Source organism: Mya arenaria, chromosome 1 (genome assembly GCF_026914265.1).
Source record: "Mya arenaria isolate MELC-2E11 chromosome 1, ASM2691426v1".
Taxonomy (NCBI): Eukaryota; Metazoa; Mollusca; class Bivalvia; order Myida; family Myidae; genus Mya; species Mya arenaria.
Genome location: NC_069122.1, coordinates 7,649,888 through 7,674,393, shown reverse-complemented (window position 1 = coordinate 7,674,393; position 24,506 = coordinate 7,649,888). Strand labels below are relative to the sequence as shown.

The window sequence follows — 24,506 nt, the reverse complement described above, 5'->3', positions numbered from 1 at the left end:
TGAAAGAAAGTCGTTGGGTTCACTGGTAATTCAAGACAACTTAATTTGTATGTGCTTTAAAATCACCCTCGTTCAGAGTGCAAAATCATTATTTACCAAGCAACAGTACATATTTGGACAGTGCAAAGGCTGAATCAAAAACGTTAAGCGTTGTGCTCGTACGCTCAAGAACGTGCAGTATTTATTGATTAATTATTTGTCTCATTTCCATCAATATAAAGGGAAAACATTTGCCCGAAGACGAATATTTCAACACGAATGCAAGGAATATAATGTTCTAAGAAAGAAACTTTTACCGGTTTTGGGTCAAAAAGCAATCAAACTTGTTCGGAAAAGTGTTATTATAAATGTGTGTCAAAAAGCCATAGACTACCAATTCGGCGTTGTATTGGGGGGTATTCATGGTGATATGTTTTCAAAACTGAAAGATGTTCAATAAAATATTGAAAAATAAAGGATTTCATTCATTTTTGGTTACAAAAATGCAAATATCATTCTTATAATAGCTGCTATTACCACAAAGCCCCAATACATTGTTGATTGTGTATTACTGACACTTTGCAAACAAAAACATATTCATTATGTATTAAGATATTTCAAAAAAAAATGTAAATGCTTTTTGATTAGAAATCTGATAAAATCTTCTTTTGTTATCTTGGCTGAACTCCATTTTACATGTTATACCGTATATATTAATTATGATTGCCATATTGAGACTACATTGTTTTTGTTTAATCAATCATTTTAAGTTTAAGACTCTACTTAGCCATTAGTCCTTTGATTTTATGAAAAATTTCCAGATTCAAATCATCTTTTAAACCGTTTTTGGCTGGCTCTGAAGGTTTTAGCATGTGGCATCATTTTCTTAAAATATTTTACAAGGAATAATATGAAAAGAAGATAAATAGTGTTTTCTTTTTTTTGTTCCCAGTTTTATTACAATAATGCATTTTATTATGAAACTCTATGATCACACAATTTTAAACCTTAAACTTTCTAAGGCAGACTGTGTGTGATGCTCATACTTTCAAACAATGACTGCATCGTATCTTTGAAAAGTTTTTGCATAACGTACTCTGAATTGTATTCCTCCGTCTGCAGATAGAGTTGGGATCTCTAATCATTGAAGTTCTTGGGGCTAACTATTAATTTATTATTATTTGTTTTCTTATTAAGTTTCCTCAAGTTAATGCATATTTTTATAAGAATTACGTTTAACGTTTTCTTTATATTCAGGATTGTTGGGATAAGAGTGAGGTTTGTGCATGTAAACTGGTTTAAACCGCCAGTAAATTTACATTTAACTCACCGTTCCAAGGCGGTACCTAGCAATCCTTAATAAACTAACCTAGTTTTTGTATAGTATATATGCACTGTGCTGTTTGTGGAGTTTTGTGCTGTTGTTCCATGATTCTTGTTTGTGTTTTTTTTGTTCTATGTCTTTGGCGTTTACCCTGTGCCATTAATCGGAGGGTTATGTCTAAACTTTTCGATACTGAGCTTGTTTTTGTAGTTTTTTTACATAAGTATTGGTCATACGAAACTTGCACTGTGGAAGGCCCTTAATTCTTCAGATTATTGTTGTATTTGGAATGGAAAACACTATGTATCAAGCTTCAGTACATATTAAGACAACGATTTCAATACTGATGATTCATTTTAATCAACATGTCAAGTTGATGTCTCACTTAATTCCTGAGTTAAAAAACAACATAAGTTACCACATGAAAGATACTTACTCATTAAGACAACTTAATCAAATAGGGTTATTAATACTGTGTTTTGATCCGGAGGTTGCATTCAACCAATGGCACTTTTGCAGAAATCAGCCGAGGGAAAATAGTAAGATATGACCCAGATCGAGTACAGATCCAGTACAAATTATATTTTTATTTATACAAAACTTGTTAAATGCTTTAAAATATCGTTCTTAAAAAATAATTATAGTTTAATGAAACAATCGTTTAATTTCTGTCGTCATTTTTACATCACGTAATGATACTTGTTATGTCGTGAAATAAGCAATGTGTAATACGAACGTTCTGCGTTTATTAAAATACGTGAATTTGATAGGATACTCTACATCCATTATTATTTAACTGAAGATTTCCAGAGTGTGCAAGCCTAAGGGTATGATGCAGCTCCAATAATTTCATTACAACTCACCAACTATACACAACTCGTCTGGGGTCCAAATTGGAAAGACCGGTAAACAAGTGTTATATATTTATTTTGTAAAAAAGGTTAATTTTATTAAAATAGAAGATTTAACCAAAGCATTATGCAATATTCAGTAAATATAACAACTTTCAATACTTACAACTTAAAAGAAATCTGCACTCAATTCATGTATCAACAATCATAAAATTCCTTATAAAAGGGTGTGTAATCGATTACATTTATTATTATGCCGAACATAAGTAGCATGAATAATTTATGGAAATGAATATACAGCAAAATAGTCACAAATTAAGTTTAAGACCTCGGACGTGAAACTCCTTGCCAGTATTATATGTACATGCGCACTTTTAGATGATGTATTAAAGACCACGAACGTGAAACTCCTTGCCTGTATTATATGTACATGCACACTTTGAGATGATGTATTGAAGACCACGAGCGTGATATATCTCGCCAGTATAATATATATCTTCATTTGGAAAAGATTCCGTTAAGGCCACGAACGGGATTAAGATGTTGATTTCAAATACTTAACACCACGAACAATTGAGACATAGTCTTAATAACCCTCAGAAAATGGGTGTATGAATGGTAAGACATAGTTTGACATAGTATAAAATAACGAAGCAATTGTGATTCACCATGATCATGGAAAAGGCTTAATCCTGTCCTCAATCGCCATCAAAACATCACAAGAGTTCCATTCGGAATAAAAAAATACACTGTCAATGCCGTTGAAATGACAATTAGTAAATAAATCAATATTTCAGAATGCTTATATGTATTTAAGCAATGTTGTTATGGTAACATGTGTAGTAATAAAAGCTGTCTTCGGGAAAACCGACTAAGATTAAATAATAAAAGTGTGTGATCCTTCAATAGAACTTCAACATTGTGTTTAAAATTCTTGCACTATTTCAGATGTTGTCTCCAGTGCAATAATTCCAAAACTCTTCGACACTAAATTTAAAAGTTTAGTCTCTCGAAGTAATTAGCGTTTGTAGTAATAAAAGTCGTCTCCCGGGGCATTGACGAAGAGTGTGTCCAGTTGCTCGCGGACTTCCGCAAAGCGGGGTCGTTTCTTGGGGTCGAACTCCCAACAATGTTTCATCACCTTATACCATCTGGAAGAAAAAAGCATTCGTTTAGTGAGTTCAGTTGTTTCTTTTTTGTTTTTAACTAACCATTTTTTTCTTGAATGAAAAACGTTTTCATCTATTTGTTGATGTGTTTTATTAAAAGAGCATTTTCGTATTTGACAGTCAAATGTGATATTCGGGCAAATTGGTATGTATGTGTTTGGTGCTTATGTTACAAACCCAATCAAAATACCCTCGTTCTTTTAACGTATTTATTTGTATCGGAAGTATCACGAGTAAAAAACAACAACGCATTTTTAAATGTAAAACTCACGTGTCATCGCACAGCTCTGGTTTTCCGAGACGCTCGCCTCTCTTCAGGCGCTGGGGAAGATCGCGGCTTTTACCCGTGTACGGGGTTTCACCTAAAAAATATAACAGTTAAAGTATGTCAAGGAAGTACTGTTCTACTCATTGTCAATGAGGTTATCATATTATTAGTTGTAATGGAAATTCTAAAATTTGTTTGATTGAAGAGGTTATATATAGTTATCGCATACATTCAAATTGATGAAATCAAACATGTTGACACGGTGCAGTAATCATGTATGCAAGGTAAATTCTGTAATTGCCATTATGAGAACTTTAAATGTTTGAGCCTCGACACAGGAGCATAGCTTTACTTTCTCGTCATTGTATAAACAACAATTATTACAGTAAACAAATCAATGACGACCTTATTATATTTTATTTTGTTCATTTTCTATGTATTGTTTGATGACTATATTGTAAAGATATTGTTTACGGACATATATTTGCATTTATAGGCTGTGTACATAACTTTTGTATAAATTTATTAAGAAAAGATAACGACGTTTTGATGAGAATCGAAACCTTACCTAAACTACATATATAACAAAAGGTAAGGCCAAGGTCAAACTGTTTAATTATTCAAAAAAGTGGAATGGTTCACATATTTCTACACTGTTTTAAGTTTGCGCTATTACCTAGAGAGAAAATCTCCCAGAGAACAACAGCGTATGACCAGACATCACTCCTCTCATTGGCCTTCTTGGTTGATGTCATACACTCGGGTGCCATCCATTTGATAGGGATGCGTTCCTTATTAAATAAATACATAAACATATTTGAAAACCTCAATTCATGCATTCATTGCTAATAAAAAGAAAAATATATTCTGGAAAAGGGATCGTATAAATACAAAACATAAATCCTAAGTATGAAAACAGCTGTCAAACGAATGTCATTTTTGATTGATATTTATGATACATTTACTTTTACATCTTAACATTTTTTTAAACAAATCAAACTTAACATGTTAGTCGAAATAGGGATTTATACCTTCTTTCCAGATTCAGAATCTCCTCCGTCTTCCTCACCAGCAGTTTGGGGTCCGAATCCGGCAATCTTCACCTCGTTGAGGTAATTCAGGAGGATGTTCCTGGCAGCAAGACGGCGATGTGTGACCTGTTGATACCAATTATAGCTATCATTCAAAACGCTTCTTGAAAAGCGAAACATCAAAATCACCAGTCACATCCACAGAAATGATATTAACAACGTTTTCCGCAAAACTGTTCATAGATGATCACAGTAGGCGCAGCACTGTGTATGAATCTTATCACTGTCAAAGAGAACTTTTCTTGGTTTGTAATTATTTGTCTGAATAAAAAATCCTATACATGCACTTTTTGAATAGTATTATTTGTATTCATTAATGCCAATCATCATCGCGTAAGTGGAAATAAGCCAAATAACCTATCTATCTCTATTGTCAAAGCTTTTAGACACCATTACAATACGTAAATACAATTACCTATTATTTCGAGTACATGGTAGTGCATCAGTATTTAAGTCAAATTTAAAGTCATTTCAAATGCTGTTGTATAGTTATTACATCTGCTTACCCCTCTAGTGGCAAGAAATTCCATGCCTTTAACGATGTCCAGTCCAAAGCGGAAGAGATTTTCTTGCATCTCCACGGTCATGTTTGATTTGTTTTTCTCGAGGTAGTCTCTCAGAGTTCCGTTTTCGCAAAACTCGTTGATAATCATTGGACCCACTGAATTGAGAAAACATTCAATAAAATTTTGCAGATTGACTCGTTAAAGATGTGTTCACGACACTAAAGCATAAATACCCAGGAAACCACTTTCAAACTTAATGATTTAAACACATTTCAATTTCTTTTCTTTTCAGTAAACACATCAATCAGAAAAAAAACTATTGAAACGATTTGTAAAAAAGTGTGTTGATGTTCTAGAGGTATATCTCATTCGACAGGAATTTCGGTAATTAATATTTGGACCATCTAATCGAGGTGAGTAAGACAAATAACGCAATATCCACAAAGTTGAATGACTTCTAGACGAGTCTCATAAACTTTCTGTAAATTTTCCATCCAACCTATTCGTTTTAAATACATCGTGTAATAACTGAGAATGTTTCGAAAAAGGTGTATGGTACGATACGCTTATTGATTATATTGCCCAAGTATTTATGTTTTCTTAGCATTTATGACGTTCTGCTGGCGCCCATCGGCTGCATGATGGCTTGACATCGTCATGGTCCTGTCACGACTTAAGCTGCCATAAGTGGAATGTAATGGAGGTGAATGCAATTCTTAATCACATTTATATATTAACAATGTTTAAGAAGTAGATTGGGATATAAGGAGATCAGGGTGCGTTCTCTAGCTCTGTTCGAAGAGACCTCTCCCTTAATTAACGTGAACGATTTAAAGCACAGATGCATTGCAGACATACTTCAATGGTTTTAGTAGTACTGAGTACTTCAAATTTCCGAGTACAACACTATTGCCGAGCCTCAGTTACCGAACTGTACGTTTATCAGTATGACGCGTTCCTGATTTCAACCAAAGACCTACCCCGACCTAAACAGATGCTCATACTCTGTGATATCGGGACGTTCAAAGGCCCCAGTATTCAACTGATTGGTCATGTCAACATATTGTGAATATCGACGTCAACTAGCCCATCAACCCGTTTAGCTATTCCATATCCATAAGCCAGGATTGTTTTCTAAACAAATAAGTGAAAGCAATACATTGTGCGGTAAAAGCGCGACATATATATGTAAAAACTACTTCGAAAAGTTTCGTTTGAAATTGTCGTACTCGTAGTATCATCCACGACCGCTCCAATGAATTTAATGACGTTCGGATGATCGCCAACTCTGTCAGAAGAGAAGTTTATCTTTGCCTTCATTAGTAGTTCGTCATCCTTTGTGAAGTTCTCTGAAATTTCATCGAAGTAAAGTTATTGCTAAATCGGTATAAAATAAAACATTTATTAAAATAAGCATCAAATATGATCATAACAATCAACTGACAGCAATCGAAACTATTTTTCAATCTGATCGGCCAAAAATATCCTTGTATGACACACATTGAACTGATGTCATAATATTTTGTGAGACGTTTGGAGCTTCATGAACATAAATAGCACTATGAGTACAACAACTATTTAAACTTAAAAGTGTACTAATTGAATTCGGTTTTCCCTATACTGACTGAAATTAGTATCACTTACCACGATATATGTGCATTTAATATATAAAATTCGTTTCCGTTGTTATAAATATACACAGTAAATTTATTAGGTCATTTCTTTTTTTGGACAATGTCTGTACACTAGCATTTTATAAAACTGCCTTGAATTTAAAAAGGCGTAAACATTCAACACAAACATAAGTACCTTTTAGAGTTTTAGCCACAACGTTTTGTCCGTTGTAACGTGCTCTGTAGATGTTTGCAAAGTGTCCACTCTTCAAGAGCACGTCAAATGTAATCTGGTCCCTACTTATGTACCCTTTGCTGGATGAATTGAAGTCCATTCCCCCGTACAAGTACAACTCACTCTGACGGTTCTGAAATAGGGACTATTGACGTATGCATATGATAATCTTCACTATGTAGCTTATAAGCATACCAATCGAAATCGGATCAAGCATAAGCATGATAATCACAACACCGAATTATGCAAACAAAATCGTGTGTATACCTCATGCTGTCGAACTTATTTCCAACCAATTTATAGTTCAGTCAATATATCGGGGTAAAACATTTAAAACGGTATCAATCGGAATAAAAGTGATATTGAAATACCCATACATCATACGCATAGGCCTTGTTCTCGTGTGACTGTCCCTGCGTCTCAGGTGCAAACATTCTCGATTGCCGTACACGCTTCGTAACGGCTCGACGTATCTCGCCCATTTTGCGTTGCGGTTGAACGTCGATAATCCCACGACGAGTTAGGAAGAAGAGTACGACAATAACCAAAACACACAGCACAAGTATACCTGAAACAAATATATGTGTATATGTTTGTATAATTAAATAAAGAATGTGTCGGTTAATGATTTAAAGCAGATAATACGAATCAGGATAATGACTATTCAGATTCGTTTAAACTTGGCGTTTTCACGCCATGACATTACCATGTTGTTTCGTACATACCAAGTATTATTCCGACAACAGCGCCAGTAGAAACCCCTCCGGGTGACTCTTCTTTTGCTGAAGAAAGACTCACGAACATTATTGTGCATTTAGTAAAAGGGAAGGGCTAGTACGTTTAAGTCGGACAAAAAAGACACAAATGTGTTTCCTATAACAGGAGCTTTAACACAATATCACTTTTAAGATAGCAATACTGCATGGATACAATAACTCACAGTTGTCACAACAATCATCCGTTGTGGCAAAGAAATGAACTTATAGAAAACTTAACTGTTCCTCTTTAACCCATCGATGTACAAACATAGAGGCTACATGTGCCCTTAATAGACAATAACATCATTGGCTTCTATAAAAGCTTAGTATTACACATACAATACTCGCAACTATTTTGCTAATGCGTACGTACAAGTAACAACAGACAGGTCTTGCCCAAATGCCTGAGCCGTTCCACCTTCGGCCTTTATCTGAAGCCCTAAGTTGTATTCAACTTCAGGGTTCAGTCCGAGAAAATCAAAGTAAGTAGCAGTACTTGGAGTTTCAAAGGATTTAATTTGAATTTCGCCAGTTGGACCCTGTATAAAAATAAAAACAACAACTTTATTTTGTAATTATTTTTTATGGAACAAAAATTAAGCTTTTTAAGTTTATTTTTAAAGAGACAATTGAATATCCATTGCCACTACATAACAAAATACAAAATATTAATATTAGTAAATCCCCAATAAGTATTATCATATACAAAAGTGTAGTGCTGTTTGGGGCCATTTTATCAAAACCTTTATCGTACGATCGTTTTATTCGAATTAATATTTCGGTAAAGTTTAAATAACTTCTTAAAAACTAAGCTTTATTGGCCAGCTAACGGACAGTTTATTTAATCTTGCAAGGTTAACTGCCAGTTTGATTGGTGACAGTCGCTTGGTATTTAACAAAAATTCCTCATCTTAAGATGTTTTGTCGTACACATGTTGATAAGATGCCCCAATTAATTGCAAAATTTATTTTCCTCTTATGTCGATATAGCATGTAGTACAATATTTGTAATCATTTGTATGTATTTGTCTACATATACAATTGTTCCTTGTAATTTTTTATACGTGTAAATTAAGGAGCTACGTCCTATGTATGAAAGTAGTCGTTTTTTATTAAATGCTATTGTTGTCGGTTGTTTCCTTTCGATGAGTACCAAGTTAACTAGTAAGTATAAACTTCTTAACACCTGGTCAGTATGCTATGTCTTACCTTGTGTGTAAGGATAATGACGATGTCCGCTGCTCCATAACAGGACTCTGATTCAGGCAGGTCCCATGCAAGTCTGAAGCCAGTTGGTGATTTGTTTTCAATTCTCATGTTCGTTGGACCACTGTCTGTAGATTAAAACAAACTCATTTACTTTAATAACTGGGCTTTAATAGGGAAAATAGCTTATAATGATATAAGCGTATACAACCGCGTTCGAGTCCTTATCATGTGTAGAAACAAGCGGCAGTATCAATTAAGAGAGATCATTAGACAATTTCTCTAGTGGGGCTAAAACCCATAAACTCTTCAGTGAATGGCGAGAACCTTTTGGCAACAATATTTATATGAATAACTACAGAAACAAGCTCAGTAGGCAAAAGTTTAAACATAAACCCCGTTTATGGCACATGGTAAACAAACCACTCTCACCTTAAAAAGAAATCAACAATCATATTCAAGCTGAGCATCCATCCAATTATGGAAACAGAAGTGTCGATTTGAGAGAGACTATTCACGATAGAAACTTCTTCACGTTTTATAGGGTAAGATATCAAATGATTTTCGTGTGAAATGTGAACGAACAAAATGCTAGTAACAATGATTAAACACCATCGCAAGTTCAAAAAGGAGCTCTATTGTTAACATGTTTTTAATATGAGACATATTTTGCAGAATAGTCTTAAAATCGCTATCAAAAATTGATTGATAAGGCTAACATTTGCATAATGATGTTTAAATTGGTTTCTACAATTTACTATTTGGTTTTGTCAAACAAAGAAGTTAAATACATCAATTTACCCGTTTGATTTAGAGTTAACAAATGGGAAAAGGATCATCATCGATGCCTCCTAGAATCGGCTTCAGCGGTACTATATTTCAAAGAATCATTATGAAGCTGTAAATTTAAACCGACGGACCAGATAAAACAAGAATGTAGCAAAAGGCATACAGTCTTAACATTAAAATGAACAAAGCAATTGGTTTCTATATATTAATTTTACTTACATTTTTCCAAACCCTGAAGCTTTGTCAATGGACCCATCTGAAAAAGAGAGACCATATATAGTCTTTAACAAACCGATCCGCAACTAACTAACAAAATAGCATTTTGTACTCGTATGTTATATTTCTCTGGTTGGGAGAACATGCACGTGATATAAGGCTATGATATATCAGAGGCTTATTCTAATTCATTGTAGCCCTACAGTGCAAACATCCATTAGTTGACATGCTTAACGCTTTAGTCTGTTTGGTGTCTTTTTTAGGTGGTCATGAGGTGTCCCTGCTGGCACTCGACGCTTCTCAGTATAAAGGGTCAATCGTAAATTGCATTGAGCCGAATGAAACTCTGAGAAGCTAACGATCAATAACAGAAAATGATCCACAACCGACCTTGACATTAAATAAAATTGCTGCTTCATTTATATTACAAGCTAAGCAAAATTGATTCAATATTTTTATGAAAAACTACAGGAACAATCTCAGTAGTCGAAAGTTTAAACATAAACCCAGTTTTATGGCAAAGGGTAAACGCCAAAGACGTAGAACTTGATCTCGGGCTGCCTGGCCCAGACAAATGCGCTTAAGGCGGATCCCCCAGTTTCCCAATAGACCTCATTCCGCATGACATTTTTAACAAAAAGCGTTATTATGATAGCGTTGCATGCACTTGCCTTACAAGGTTAGAATAATCATGATGATACTGAAAGACTTAACATTGAATGCGAATCTTACATCAAATTTAGTGGTTGCTGTAAGCATCGCTTGGTTGTAAGCTGTGAGCTCTAGCTCGCCTGAAGCCGTCTCAAGGTCCTCCTTGCTTACAGTTAGCCAGCAGTTGTCAATTTCCACAATCTGTGATGGCAGGAGGCACATCCCGATTTTGTCGAAACCAATACACCGCGGATCTGTGATGTCATTCTGAAAATTACACCCGAAATCGATAGCGACATTATAAATGAAAAAATCTTATCGTAAAGAAGAAGTATTATTTCTGTTAATGAAAACATCCGTGTGTGGTCTGTTTGTGGAGTTTGCATCAGTGTAGAAGGTGTTTATACGTTTGTGTGTCTATCTCATTGTCGTTTTGGCCCTTAACTTTTGCAGCTAAACAGAGTGTTTTTGTGTGTTTTTTTCGATTACTAGGCTTGCCCCTATAGTGAACATTGTATTCAAATTAAGTTACGAGTATGTTATCCGTTTTGTCTGTCTGTGCTGTGTAGGTGGCGTTCGTACGTTTAAGTCTCTAGTTTATTGTCCTTTTGACCATATACAGGGTAAAATAAAAATCCAACTGCTGGGCTTGTATGTAGATCTTTTGCGATGATGTTTAATGGTATATGCAACCACAAGCCCTTAAATACATAAACTGTCGAATAATATTGAACCATTTGATCAACCATGTAACAATATGCTCAAGGTTTCACTAGCTCAACAAAAATCGTCTAAATTGGAGCTTGGACGTTTTATGCGTTTGCTACGTGCTATTTATGGGTTTTTTTTCTGAAATGATTTGCTTGACCTTGTAGCTTTCATTGCAGTCTTATTGATACAATAATGGAATGAAAATTCCAAGAACAAGCCTTGGTAATTTGCCTTATGATCAATATATTAAGTTTATTTTACAGGTAAAGACCTTATAATGAAATGTACAATTGTATGTATTCAAGAGTCAATACACATGCGGAATACTCCGTTAAAACAAGCACAGATATCATAAGATAAATTAGAGTACCCCTCTTCTAGCTTCTGTGAAATTACGATATGTGACCATGTCTTCCTTGCCAGGCGATTTCACTGTTAGTTTTATTTCGATCTTGTGAACACCACTTTGCAGATCAGAAGCCAGAAAGCTCGCTCTGAAAAGGAAAAATAACCTTTTCTGTCATTTGAGAAATTAAAAGACAGCCCTGGTGTGATTCGGACTGTTCCTTTATGATTAAAGAAACTGCAACATTGTAAACGATTGTTTGAGTTTTAATAGGAACGAAAATGTAAACAAATTACTGTAGAAAATGAAAAGTAATTTCTATACCAAAATCATAAATCGTATTACTGACTCGCACATGTAAAAGTGTATGAATAAGAAGCAACTATTGTTCAAACATATCACAAACCTTGACGCATGTTTGAATTCTTCACCTTCAATATTTAATACGACTTGATGTTCAGAGCCATTTCCACTTGAAATGAACGGAGGTGATCCGTCAATTCTCATGAACGTCGAGTCTGTATTTGTATTTCCCATTACGTCAGTAGCTCGGACCCATACGCGCAAACGGTCGCCATCTTCAAGGATTCTTTGTGTGGATATACTTTCTTGAAGTGGGATAACTGTCCATCCTGTTGTTGGCACTTCCTCTGATGGGGATTGGACATATGCTACCTCAAATTTGATGATACCATGGTAGTTAGTAATGGCTTCCCGTGTACGTTCACCCTCGTCGTCATCAAGAGTGTCGGCAACAAACCTGAACATTAAACTCATGGATTTACTTCCTTCATGTTTGCTTCTTAAATTCAGTGGACTGATTTGTTTTCAATGTGGTAGCCTTTATTTATAAATGTGCTAGTTGTTTTGTGTGCTTTTGTTTTATTATCCGTTTGTTCCTATAGTTTCTTTTATTAATGTCAATAACAAATAGCTCAATATCTTATGCAGGTTAAATGAACTTTATATCGACGCTTAATTTGATACCAATATCTCGCTACAAATCGCCATCATTTAATTGCCAACCTCTCATGCGAAAACGTGGTGGTCATAATCAAAGCATAGACCAATCAATTCTTACTTTAAACTCATTAATATTCCATCATCTTCTATGTCCTTGAACTGAATTGGGTACTTTTCGATTTCAGCAAGAAATTTCCCGTCTTCATGCAGTTTGTTTGCAAAGTGTCCATCCCATCTCACGTTCACCGTTACGCTGTTATCTGTTTAAATATAACTTCAAAATGTTGATACAAGCGCAAATTACGTAAACAATCAATCACCTTACAAGAGAAGAAATGTGAAATATAAATCCGGAAAATGAATTTCTAGTACGAAAACCGCGGTCTCGTTTTAAACTGTTCAGTGACGGTTATGATTAGTGAAAAATGTGATCTTTAACAGTATTAATCTCCGTAGGACAATTAAGATACATTTAATGATCTCGGAAGATTAGAAGATCACTTCACTTCATAACGCCACTGACCGCGAACGTATGATAAACATCGTTTTTAGATAGTATCCAATATTTTCATTAGATATACTTTTTCATGTGACCACGTTTATACCTTTATTGCAACAATACCGGTACTTATAAATTTATACATGTACATTGAGTAAGGGTGGATCAATGAACTTGCGCATATCGTAAAGCATGTGCATACCGGTCCGGTTAACCACGAAATATACAAGCAAAATGTGTATTGGTCGATCCCGGACAGACGATATTGTCATATTAGCGTATATATTGGGTATCGTACCCTCACTGTTCGAAGACGTTTGCCAAGCGTATCCAGTCTCTTCGACAGCACTGGAGATGTACAGTTTCTTGTCCGTCTCGTTACTCAATGATATCACCGATGTATCATCGTAAAGAACAAAGCGCCGAGCGATTCGAGAATTGTTGGCCATATCGGACACTTTCAAGAGCACACTGAAACAGATATTTCCGTTTATAGGTTTCGGACATCTTAAACATAAAATAACAAGTAACTGTATTTCGATTTGATTAAAATGTACAAAAGAAAGGTAACAAATTAAGGATACTTAAATTATGTGAAATGCGTTTATATCTCTTAATCCCATAGTAGATCTTTTTCTGTTATTAACAACGTGTATGTAAATATAATGGAACAGATGTATTTTGTTAATGAAATATTTAATTGTAGAGTTCCAGAAGATGAAATTTTAAAAACCAGTTGATTAAAGTCTCGCATTTCTGTCTCATTTTCAAAATCGTTATAAATCGAAAATACCTGTACATTCCAGGTTCCTCGGGCCTGTATGAACTAATCATTTCTCCTTTGGTGTGGTTTAGTGTTTCTTTGTAAACAGGATCAATGGGTGTGACCTCCACTAGTCTTTCGTCTCTGTTGGGTGCCAGTTTAAACACCTCGATATAGTACTGCCACATGCCAGACATCGCATCTGTCCAACCAGACCAACGGGCTTGAATATTACTCTTAAATAATGATCCAAAATATAAGATTATAACGTGGTTTTATTTCATTACTTACTGAGAACATACCATCAAAAGATGCATAATTCAACCATCAATTAATTCAGAACTTTGTACACAATATTCCGTGCCTTGGAAGTATTCAGAAATACCTTGGAAAAACAATCAACGTTAGGCAAAGTTGTCTGATGATTAACTCAGATGGCTTATCGTTTTATACTCTCATTATAATAAAGTCAATAAGTACTTACGTTGGTAAACTCATCGTCTATGTGAAGTGGCTTGGAAGGGCACGACCCGGAATCTAAAGAACAGTGCTCGGGTACAACAAAGTCGAATCGAAACTCCAACTGTAAGGAAATGGACCCATTTCATGAAATGCGAAACTATCTGATAAATACAACCATAGACTAAAGACACAGTTTGCACACTTAATGTTGAAATACATAGACACTTACTTTTTCCTCGCCTTGAAGTCCATTGTAATGTTTGGTCGTATACGGTTTGCCTTGGTCATCGATGTTTATAAGCTTTTGAAACCCACCGCTACGCGATCGGAACTTAAGAAGGAGTCTGCAATCAAAACGATTTACAATAAACATATACTGGCATTGTGTATGTGATACTGACATTTGTATTGCTGTTTCCAAATCAATCTCTTTAAGATTACAATGTTTGGGGAAATGATTCTGCTGCAAAAACGTTTTCATTACAAACTACGGAATTGTGATTTATCGCAACAAACGATTATTATCATAACTGGTAACAACTTACATATCTCCATGTTCAATCAAGGTCGCAAAGTTTTCATCGTTGATTTCACAAGTGTCCTTCTCTACTGCAGGATTATCTTCGCTTATACCAGTCTCACAGTTGTAGGTTTTGTTGGAAGCTATGTATCGATTAACACCTCCTGGTATAAAAGAAACATACCATGTTACAATAATATGTAATAAAAAGAATAAAAATATAGTTTAGCTATGTTACACTAGAAACTAATGTTTATGAATATCAATCAAATGGAGTGTTGACGAAATACTTTGCATACGCTGGCATCAGTAATAACATAAGAACATCAGTAAACAGATGCACTTACCATCACGTGGTATTTTGCTTACAGATGCCTCTATACTGCTTGCGACTATTCCAATTTTAGCGTCATGGACATAATTAGGCCTTTCCGGGATTTCAGAAATGTCAATCAGCGTATCAAACTCAAACCTCAGATTGTTGAATCGTTTTTGATTACTGTCAATATAAAGAAACTTCACAATCTACTAATTTTTTAAACAGAAAGTTGTGCTCATATTTCAAACATCCTTTTCTATTATTGTTAAAAAATAACTTTGACCTTTACGCCTAATCGAATACAAGAAATCTTTCCACAGCCTGATTTTCCCTGTACTTTTAAATCTATTATTCAGTATAATTGGGCCGATTTTGTTCATAATTTTGTTAAAAGTTAACAAGTTTTGTTAAAGTTAACAATGCTTTTCAAGTCATCGCCATTTACGTTCAAAATGTTATTGCTCTGAAAAAATAATTGAATACAAATTAAAAAAATAATTGAGCACATCATCAATATGTCACGTTTAAAAGTTAACAACAATGTCGTTAATCGCGTTCTAAACAATCTGCCCATTTTTAATATTTGGATGGTATGCCGTATTTTTTCAACGTATGCTTTTATTATATCTTGTATCATCATCAAGTATAATAGAAAAGTACATCATTCTTAAATATCAATATTCTTCGAACTATGAAACAAACCTCCACACAAGCGTAAAGTCATTTTCATCCTTCCCGACCACAGTAAACATGTACTGCGTTTCATTATCAGAGCGCCGTATGTGGGCCAGTGTTACATTGCTTTGGACGATTTCTGGACGAAACTCCTCTGCAGTGCCGTTAACTTAAATAATAAAGAGGTTCAAGCTCTAGCTATACCCTTATAGTTTTTTCAATAATTAATTGAAAAAAACAGCATATAACGTTGTATACCATGTGTGTGTGTGTGTGTGTGTGTGTGCGTGTGCCCGCGTGTGTGCGTGCGTGCGTGTGCGTGCGTGCGTGCGTGCGTGCGTGCGTGCGTGTGTGTGTGTGTGAGTGTTTGTTTTTTGGTTTGTTAGTTGGTTTGGTTGCATTCTGTCATTTATGCGCATATTGCCTTACGTTGGCGAGCACCGAGTCGTTGGTTATCGGACTCTGAATCAAAGAATCCTGGGTTTGATCCCCACTCGGAGCTATGTCGATCATAGTACTGGTTATAACCAGGAATGGAAAATGGTTATTAATGTAATAGCAGATTTTTAAAACTCTGCATGCGTTTATCGATTTAAAGGTATACATAGCTTATGTTACATGTTATTGACCGTCAATGGCCATTGCGATGTAAATAAATCTTACCTTTCAATTAAAATTTCATTAATATATGTATTTATTGATTAAAGAGAATAATGACTAGGTCATTCATCCATTGACTTTTTTATTTAGATATTCACGAATGTTCGTGTTAATTATTCTTACTGTTTATGCATCCGTCGTTTAGGTTCGTGGAATAAAACGAGGGTTCACACTTGCATGAGTTAGCTTCACAGTCCCCAGGATAGCAGGGGCGTTGATAAGAACAGGTAACTGCAGGTATAGTCCTAGGTTTAAATTGATTTTCTAGACGTTTCTAGAACATTGGTGTCCGTACTTTGATTAATAGCAGCACTAATTTATTTCAGTATTTCATGAATTGAAAGGTGTTTTTTTATCAAATGATGGAAACCGCACTGCATCAATCGACAACCTCGATAACATTTGCTTCATTCAATGTATGAAATATGTTGAATCAATTACAATTTTATACTCTATTTATTATATTAAAGACAATTCTATGCTCTTTTATATATCTTTCAAATTTTCTTAGCTTATACCAAATACAAATTTGAAAACAAACAACAATCTATACTCACGTGTCTGACATGATCCACCAGTTGACGTACTAGGGCAATCACATACATTTGGAGATTCACATGTCCCACCATTCTTACATGTTGGTCGACAAACAGCTGAAATTTGGGACAAATGGACGAAATGAATGATAAATGTTATGTTGCGACACGTGGGCATCCATGTCGTATTTATATCGGGCTATCTTTCGTACTCATCATGCTTAGTAACAACTCCTGATACGATACACATGCAACTGTTTTAATAATATTGATCTTTTAAATTTCTGCCATTGCTGTAGCAAGTTTACGCAGAATAAGCCAAACAAAGTCACAGTAACCAATGCGGCAGTTAGTGTATTCTAGTACGACCGGGCGTTAGACTCGATTATGGTAAGTGAATTTATTCTCGAAATAAGTATTAAAAATTGAATGCTTCGGATGTGTAATTACAAAATGGATCAATGTTCTGATAAAGGTTCGGTATTCATTCACTAAACGTTTGCTTTCAGAATGATATATTTGGTAATCGTGTTTCAATTCTCAATGGTTAAATCGAAAGAGACGATCAGTGACAAACAAAAAAGACAACAATCGCAGTTTACAATCTGTTTTAAACCCCCATGATGTTTTACTTAGATTTCATGAACGGTGCCATTGCGATTACCCTACAGTTTACAAATAACGAAATGTTGATAGTTTTGTAATGCATGTTGCCTTGTGTTATTACTCTCGTCTCATGTTCGATGTTTGTATATCCATTATCCGTTTGCCTTTTTCATTGTATTTACATGTGTTAACTAGATAGTAAGGATAGCTTTAGCCAAGACAGGGCACTCATTATTGTGCTCTATGAAAAATGGTGAACTGGATTTATTTTCAATTTAAAGATTAATATATGTCCGCGCGGTCCTTATTTATGATGATATCCGTTATATGCTGATATTGGCGTAAGAGCTTTACTTCGACGGTTAATGTTTACTGTCGGGGATAGGGTCACTCAATTGCATGTCTAGTCCATTTATTTGCCTTTTTTACAGATTTTGTTTCATTTGGAAAATCGAAAATTAAACATGTAAAGGGAAATAACTGCTGCGTGTAGTTTGAAACCTCTGGTCATGGATTGTTCACTTTAAGATTCTTACAGTGATGATGTAATGTTGATAAAGCAAATATGTAAAGAAAATTCAATGTAAACGTAAAACAAAAATGTTATTTATGAGAGGTTCACAAAAGGAAATACATTATTTAAATGTCATGTGGGTTTATTTTTGCTCAGATAATACGTCTACCGTGACTATGTTTGTCACCTACATTACAATAATGCATTGTTATTACAAGTAACTGTGTGAGAATAAATTGAACTTTGTATTGCCAGATAAGTTTGACTCGTACAACATGTACGTTTTGTTATACCGTGACGTAAGCATTGTACGGGTGCAATTTCGGCGGGACATTTATAATAAAGATAAATAAAGAATCAGAGACAGAATTTAAAAAAATAATGTAAAAGTGATAACGGTTGTATGTAACATATATTTTATTTATAGGTTTCACTGTATATAGTAGAATGTGCATAAATATTAAATAATACCCTCAATAAGTGTAACATCTGTACATCACTCACGTATATTGCAGTTCCAATTGCCGTTATGTGTCCAACCAGCTTTACACCAGTAGATATAGCCATACACAGCACGGCGGTAATAGCTGTAAGCGGGACACCTGAAATAACACAATATACATTCATAACAAAAACAAAATATCACTAATGCTTCGCTGACCGCTAATTCTACACACGATTTATGGCATTCGGCAATTATTGATATAAGTGAAATAATCAATGATAAACAAATGAAATAAAAAAAAGTGATTTACAATTTAATACTTCTCATACGCAATGTAAGACAATTTCAATATTGCTTCCTAACATATCATTAATTAAAGTACCCAATTAAGCAATAAAAACAACCGTACTTCATAAAACCAAAACACTTTCTTTTATGGTTAATGTTGGATGATTGCTTCAAACAAAACAAAAGAAAAAACAATAAAACCCTTAATAGTTTCCTTAAGTTTCATTTCCTTCACAATTTTAAGACAACTACGTTTTTATTACAGTATCTGTATTCCATAGCGCTACAAAAACAGTAAAACAATGGCGCTTAACTTCCTGTTTATGACACCATGAGTGAAAAAATATCTTAGATAATTGACAATATGAATTCAAAAAAGAATGGAGATGTAACGCCACAATGATTTATATATATAAGAATAGGGACACTGTTTCATTTCCTGGGCATTTATCATTATAAAAAACAAAAATACCACGGCAAGGTATAATACATATATGACAAAAACAGGAAACTATAGTCTTTAAGTTCAATTTGACCGACAATAGAATTGCCGCGCCTATGTACTTTAAAATATAAGGGCTCTTATAAATCTCAAAATTTCTTTCTTAAATGTAAAACGTACCTAATATAAGATAATACCGACAGCTGCAAATGTAACAGAAACAAACTTGAATACATGTTTTGCCTGTCACAGCTCACTAGGTCAATAACATACTTACCACCAACGCCTATACCATCCATATCCCCAATACCACAGGTACCAGTAACGGTAATAATAACGGCATCGGCAATACCAGACCGATTCGTAACGTATCACTCCATATCGCTTCTGGGTGTTTCTGCAAAATATCCCTTCGATAATCATATTTGAATTTGATTGCTTTCACATATTTCTCGTGTATTTCTAATGTAATGAAGTGATTTCTTCCGACAAAGACAATGAAATATTTTATTTGTAAGAAATGTCATTTGAGGTGTTGTTATTTGCTCATTCCAATGTTTAAATCAATCTTTTTTTACATAGCCATATGCCCTGAAGGCTTGTCAATGGAGTGTATATTGTATACTGAGCCAAACTCCTAACGCACGACCAGAATTACTTAATCGCCAAAATTACTTCTAAATTTATCAAAGTTGGTATATTTTTCATTTTGCAACAGAAATGGAAATTAAATGTTTACTCTTCTTCTGTGTAAAAGTTTGTGTTCTTTTGTACTTTTACCACTGTATTTTATTGTATGTTATTTTTGTATGGCTATGATGTTGTCACAACATTAATGCTAATAAAACTTATGTTATGTTATGTATGTTAAATGGTGTTTGATACATTGTCAATGTAGTTTCCTTACGTTTTTAAAGTACAAACCTTTCGGTAATCAAAGTACTCACGGTCAGGGAAACGGTGTTTATTATTTAGTATGTTGTTGCCCGTTTTTTTCCAAAACAGTCCAAATATTTAAAACAAATATAGCAGCAGAAAAACCCTGTTAATGTAACCCGTTCAATTAAAAAAATGAGTGCATGTAAAGAATGCATTAATGGCTTTGTTCAGCAAATGCGGAAAATCATGAAAGGACCTTTAGGCTACACACCAACATTGCCATTTCTTCTTTAACTCAATGTAAAAATGAACATTTTTAGACAGCATTTAAAGGCATTACGAGCAAATGCAGATTATGATAACCTTAAATTACCTTTTAAGCCAATATAACGAGGTTAAAGTTATTCCTAAGAAAAATATCTCAAAAAAATAAACCTCTGAACATTGCATGGGCTGCCATGACAGTTCTTCCAAAATGACCTTTCAACTTTAGGGCAGCAGTAAATGCTTTTATTTGTACTTTAAATGATTAATCAAGAAAGAAAAGATACTCACGGTTTCAAAGTTTCAGGAATAATGACATGTTTTATTTACAGTGTATTGAGCATGTGAAAACATGTCTATCACTCAAAGAAAAACATATGTAACTTCATACCTATAATACATAGGCAAAAACCTGCCTTTAAAATATTCACAATCCATAATATGTACATAAGTTTGCGTTTGGTAGAATGAAAATTAAGGTAAACATCTCGTGAAAAAAAATTCAGTGCTACTTTCTGTTATCAAACAGGGCTTAGGGTGAATGGTTTTGGTTGGATATTTAAATACAAGGATGTACTCCATTCTCTGTTTGGATGTCTTTATAAGAAATTGAATAAAAAAAACTTCGTTGATTATATTAAGCCAATGAATTATACTTTTCAAATCTTTAGTTTTCCTGTCCTTAGATCGAAATTTCAACTTAACATAAACTTTTGTGTGAAAAAGCAAGCATTCGGTGTCATGTATTAAGTAGCAGGAAATACGTCCGGGTCACAAATGATCCAGCTGAATATAACAATTAAATTGAAAGAAAGAACTATTCTTCATTTAAGATCATCCAACTAAATAACTATATTTTTACATGCATTAGGTAACTTTTTTAACATTTCGACATTCATTGTTTTTCCCTTCACGCCACAAGCACACCGATTTATACCAATTTAAAAAATACTCTTCAACTGTAACTCCACAAAAATACTGAATTGTTAAAAAAGGTTCCACATAAATGATATAGTAGCCAATACCTAATACTAATTCTATAATTTTAAACAAAGAACTAATGCAAATCGGCTTCTGTCAACTTTCCATCGCTTTTTGCTTCTCCGAAAGTGACATTTTATCTTTTCGATTATTAAAGGGGCTGTACTCGGTATGATGAAATAGCGGAAAAAAGAGAAAATTATCAAAAACTGACATAAACTTGGTATCGATGTGTACAATGCATAGAAACTTACTAACTGAAGTACCACTTAGTTTACAATTAATTCATTTTTCGCAGTTTTTTCGTATTTTCAATTGAAAAAGATTACTAGGTATGTCTACCTAGACATACCTAGTAGAATTCATTCTTTATGCGTGATTGGCTAGTCGATGTTATCACGTGGTATTACCAAGTTAGGTATATAGCTTAAATATTCCAAATGAATATGGTGAGCCTTCGTAGCATAGTGGATACGAAACTGGACTGCAATTTTGGCGACACCGGTTCGAACCCCTTCTCAGACTCGATCTTGTTTATATATTTTGGTATATTTTTTTACAATTATGATATCAAAGAGTAAAACATTTTATTAAATAATTGTCCTGAGATTCGTTACAGAAAAAAACTTTTTTTGGTGCCAATCTTGTGTACAGTCCCTTTAATAGGTGTGTTATCTTTACGCAAGAAGTTTTAAGCGCTAGGATTTTGCAGTCGACTCGCCCAAATCAAATATTGTCAAAAGACTCTGAAGCGGCTGTTTAAATGTACTAGCATCCCTTGATGTAGACAAAGAATATGCGTGTTCAAGGTGTCGATACACTCAAGTTGACAGTTTTTAAGGCATTTAATTAAGTTTTAAATGCAATTCACCCGATTTGTAATGTCAATTATTTGCAGAACAATCACAAATTTTACGGGGAAATTAAGAGAAAACTCACGTTGAGAAAAACTTTGGTCCAGGCTTAGATCGGAGCAACACACACACACATATTTATATTTGTATATATGTAGATCATTTTTTCATTGGTTTTGGGTTTTACCATGCTCATCATGGTCTAAATGTAGAACTTTATTAATTTGCATCCAGTGTCCTCCCTAGTTTTCGTCACAACCTTAATCGTTTGCAAACGAAGACGGGAATCAATATAATGGCAGTTCAAGTTGAAAAAAAATGAAGAAAACGATATCTGGTTTCAATGTATACCTTTTGATATTATTAAAACCGATTAATGCACAACCTCTCCAGATATTTACAAATCAGTAAGGCTACGAATTTAAGAAGCTACGATGGTTTTGGTTCGTGGGCCCGTTTCAGTCAATGGTCTTAGTCGTAACTATTGCACTTAAATATGTACAAACGTCAAATGACAACAATTCAATTGTTTTAATTTGTTAACTTTGAGATCATTTGACACTAATATGCAGCAAAATAATAAAAATATTGGACTAACATCATTTCAATTTTACGACAAAAATAAGATTTTTATTTAAATGGGCTACTTGGTCGCACTGATTTGGCCCGAAATCATAATTTATCATAACTTACTTACACTAACTTTAGCTTTTATTTTAGGAAATATATTCCAATGCTGAAATTGGTGTAACTCAGATTCTATTTTACAGCGCTTAGTTGGTCAGATAAGTTTAAGAATGTCAAAACGTTCAATTTGAGGAAAGGTCACATGTCATTGCCGTTCATAACTTCCACCTATCATCATTCACTAATATCATTGTTTTTAGCAGAAGGGATGATTGTATGCTTCAGAGAGTAAGTGTATGCTTGATGTTACGTACGTGGTCGTCGAAGTAAATAATAAGGTTTCCCTTTCATCCGTTCAAATGTACGTTGGTAACAATATAAATCAATATTATTTTTCTCATATATCGCCATTAATAAAGCATTTAAAACATTGGCAGGGCAGAAATGAGATTAATATTTTTTAAACGTGTCAATAAAGTTGTCAGTAGAAATGGTTCCGTTTTATGGCGTATAATCTACAACAAGTAACCTGATATTTTGGTAAACAAGAACTAAGACCTACCCAGACCAGCTCTGTGACGTTACGAATGTTACAGCCAAAGCAGCAAACACAACAAGTCCGAAACACATCCCCCGCATCATTCTGAATTTGTTTCAAATAAATTCACATCTACAATTACAATTTATAGTTATTTGAACCAGCTTTTGATATTTATATTCTGCTCGAACAAAACATGTACCCCTAAACGATGAGTTTATGCCGTAGACTATCCCTTTGGGCGGAAGATTGAGCTGTTTTATAGATCTGGATCCGGAAGTTTTGTAAGTAGGTTACCCGTACGGGGATTTTGTTTTGCAAAGAGCTTGCTGTCTCACACTGTACTGGTCTCTGCTAAAAGCCATCCGTTGATGCGCATATAGCCAAGCTGGTTCAGGTTAATTTTGAAATAAAAATAACGAACTGATTTGATGATGGAATTGCTTGGCTGACTTCCATCTATAAGCGCAAGATATGAAGGAGTAAAATTACAGCCATTCAAGTATAATTAAAGGTTATATTTTACATATTCACTTAATTAAACTGCAACGTGGTTTTGAATACGATATCAAATCTACATTATTTATACAAATGGGGGGGGGGGACTGTGTGCGGATGTTAAAGAACAATGTGGGTTCTGCAAATGATGTATGTTACGGTACAATTTCAATAAAATATTGGTAATCAGTATATATTGTTTATTTATTTATTTAATTGTTACTTAAATGCTAAGATATCGATTTATTGACTAAAGTTATCGTCTGTATCTTGACAGACACTGACAAAGTCAGAACAAATGTAATATGTATATGTCTTGGATATTCAATATATATTGTAAAAACACTGAATGCTATACACATAACATTTGGTTTTGCCTTGCACAGGAATAAATAATGCAGCTGCCTGCTCGAAACATGGACAATGGGATTACGTTGCGGACTGAGGCTGTATCATTAGG

At 34.3% G+C, this 24,506-nt stretch overlaps 1 protein-coding gene across 2 annotated transcripts; it reads right to left on the bottom strand.

Annotated features, from left to right (window-relative positions):
* Positions 1-2,211: 2,211 nt before the first annotated feature.
* LOC128228685 (uncharacterized) lies at positions 2,212-23,776 on the bottom strand. Of its 2 annotated transcripts, none has more exons than XM_052940137.1 (28): positions 23,573-23,776; positions 19,683-19,802; positions 18,735-18,832; positions 17,132-17,227; positions 16,698-16,805; positions 15,942-16,083; positions 15,268-15,419; positions 14,946-15,084; positions 14,630-14,744; positions 14,423-14,521; positions 13,969-14,174; positions 13,474-13,646; positions 12,795-12,936; positions 12,120-12,473; positions 11,738-11,861; positions 10,738-10,923; positions 10,009-10,045; positions 9,004-9,128; positions 8,168-8,333; positions 7,762-7,818; positions 7,414-7,604; positions 6,998-7,181; positions 6,418-6,537; positions 5,189-5,343; positions 4,623-4,748; positions 4,268-4,382; positions 3,595-3,685; positions 2,212-3,305 (listed from the first exon to the last, which is right to left on the bottom strand). In XM_052940137.1, exons 1-28 carry the CDS (start codon positions 23,650-23,652, stop codon positions 3,173-3,175), a joined length of 3,834 nt encoding a protein of 1,277 aa, XP_052796097.1. In that variant the 5' UTR covers positions 23,653-23,776; the 3' UTR covers positions 2,212-3,172. The 2 variants fall into 2 exon arrangements, with proteins under 2 accessions (XP_052796097.1, XP_052796107.1); XM_052940147.1 differs by having other exon boundaries at positions 6,998-7,169; positions 23,573-23,775.
* Positions 23,777-24,506: the final 730 nt, after the last annotated feature.

Excerpts from the sequence above, each read along its gene's own strand:
- LOC128228685 (XM_052940137.1), bottom strand. The coding sequence starts at position 23,652 with ATGATGCGGGGGATGTGTTTCGGACTTGTTGTGTTTGCTGCTTTGGCT. Across the intron at positions 19,803-23,572 it reads ACGTCACAGAGCTGGTCTGG|AAACACCCAGAAGCGATATG; the intron begins GTAGGTCTTAGT and ends GATATTTTGCAG. Across the intron at positions 8,334-9,003 it reads TCATTATCCTTACACACAAG|GGTCCAACTGGCGAAATTCA; the intron begins GTAAGACATAGC and ends ATTTTTATACAG.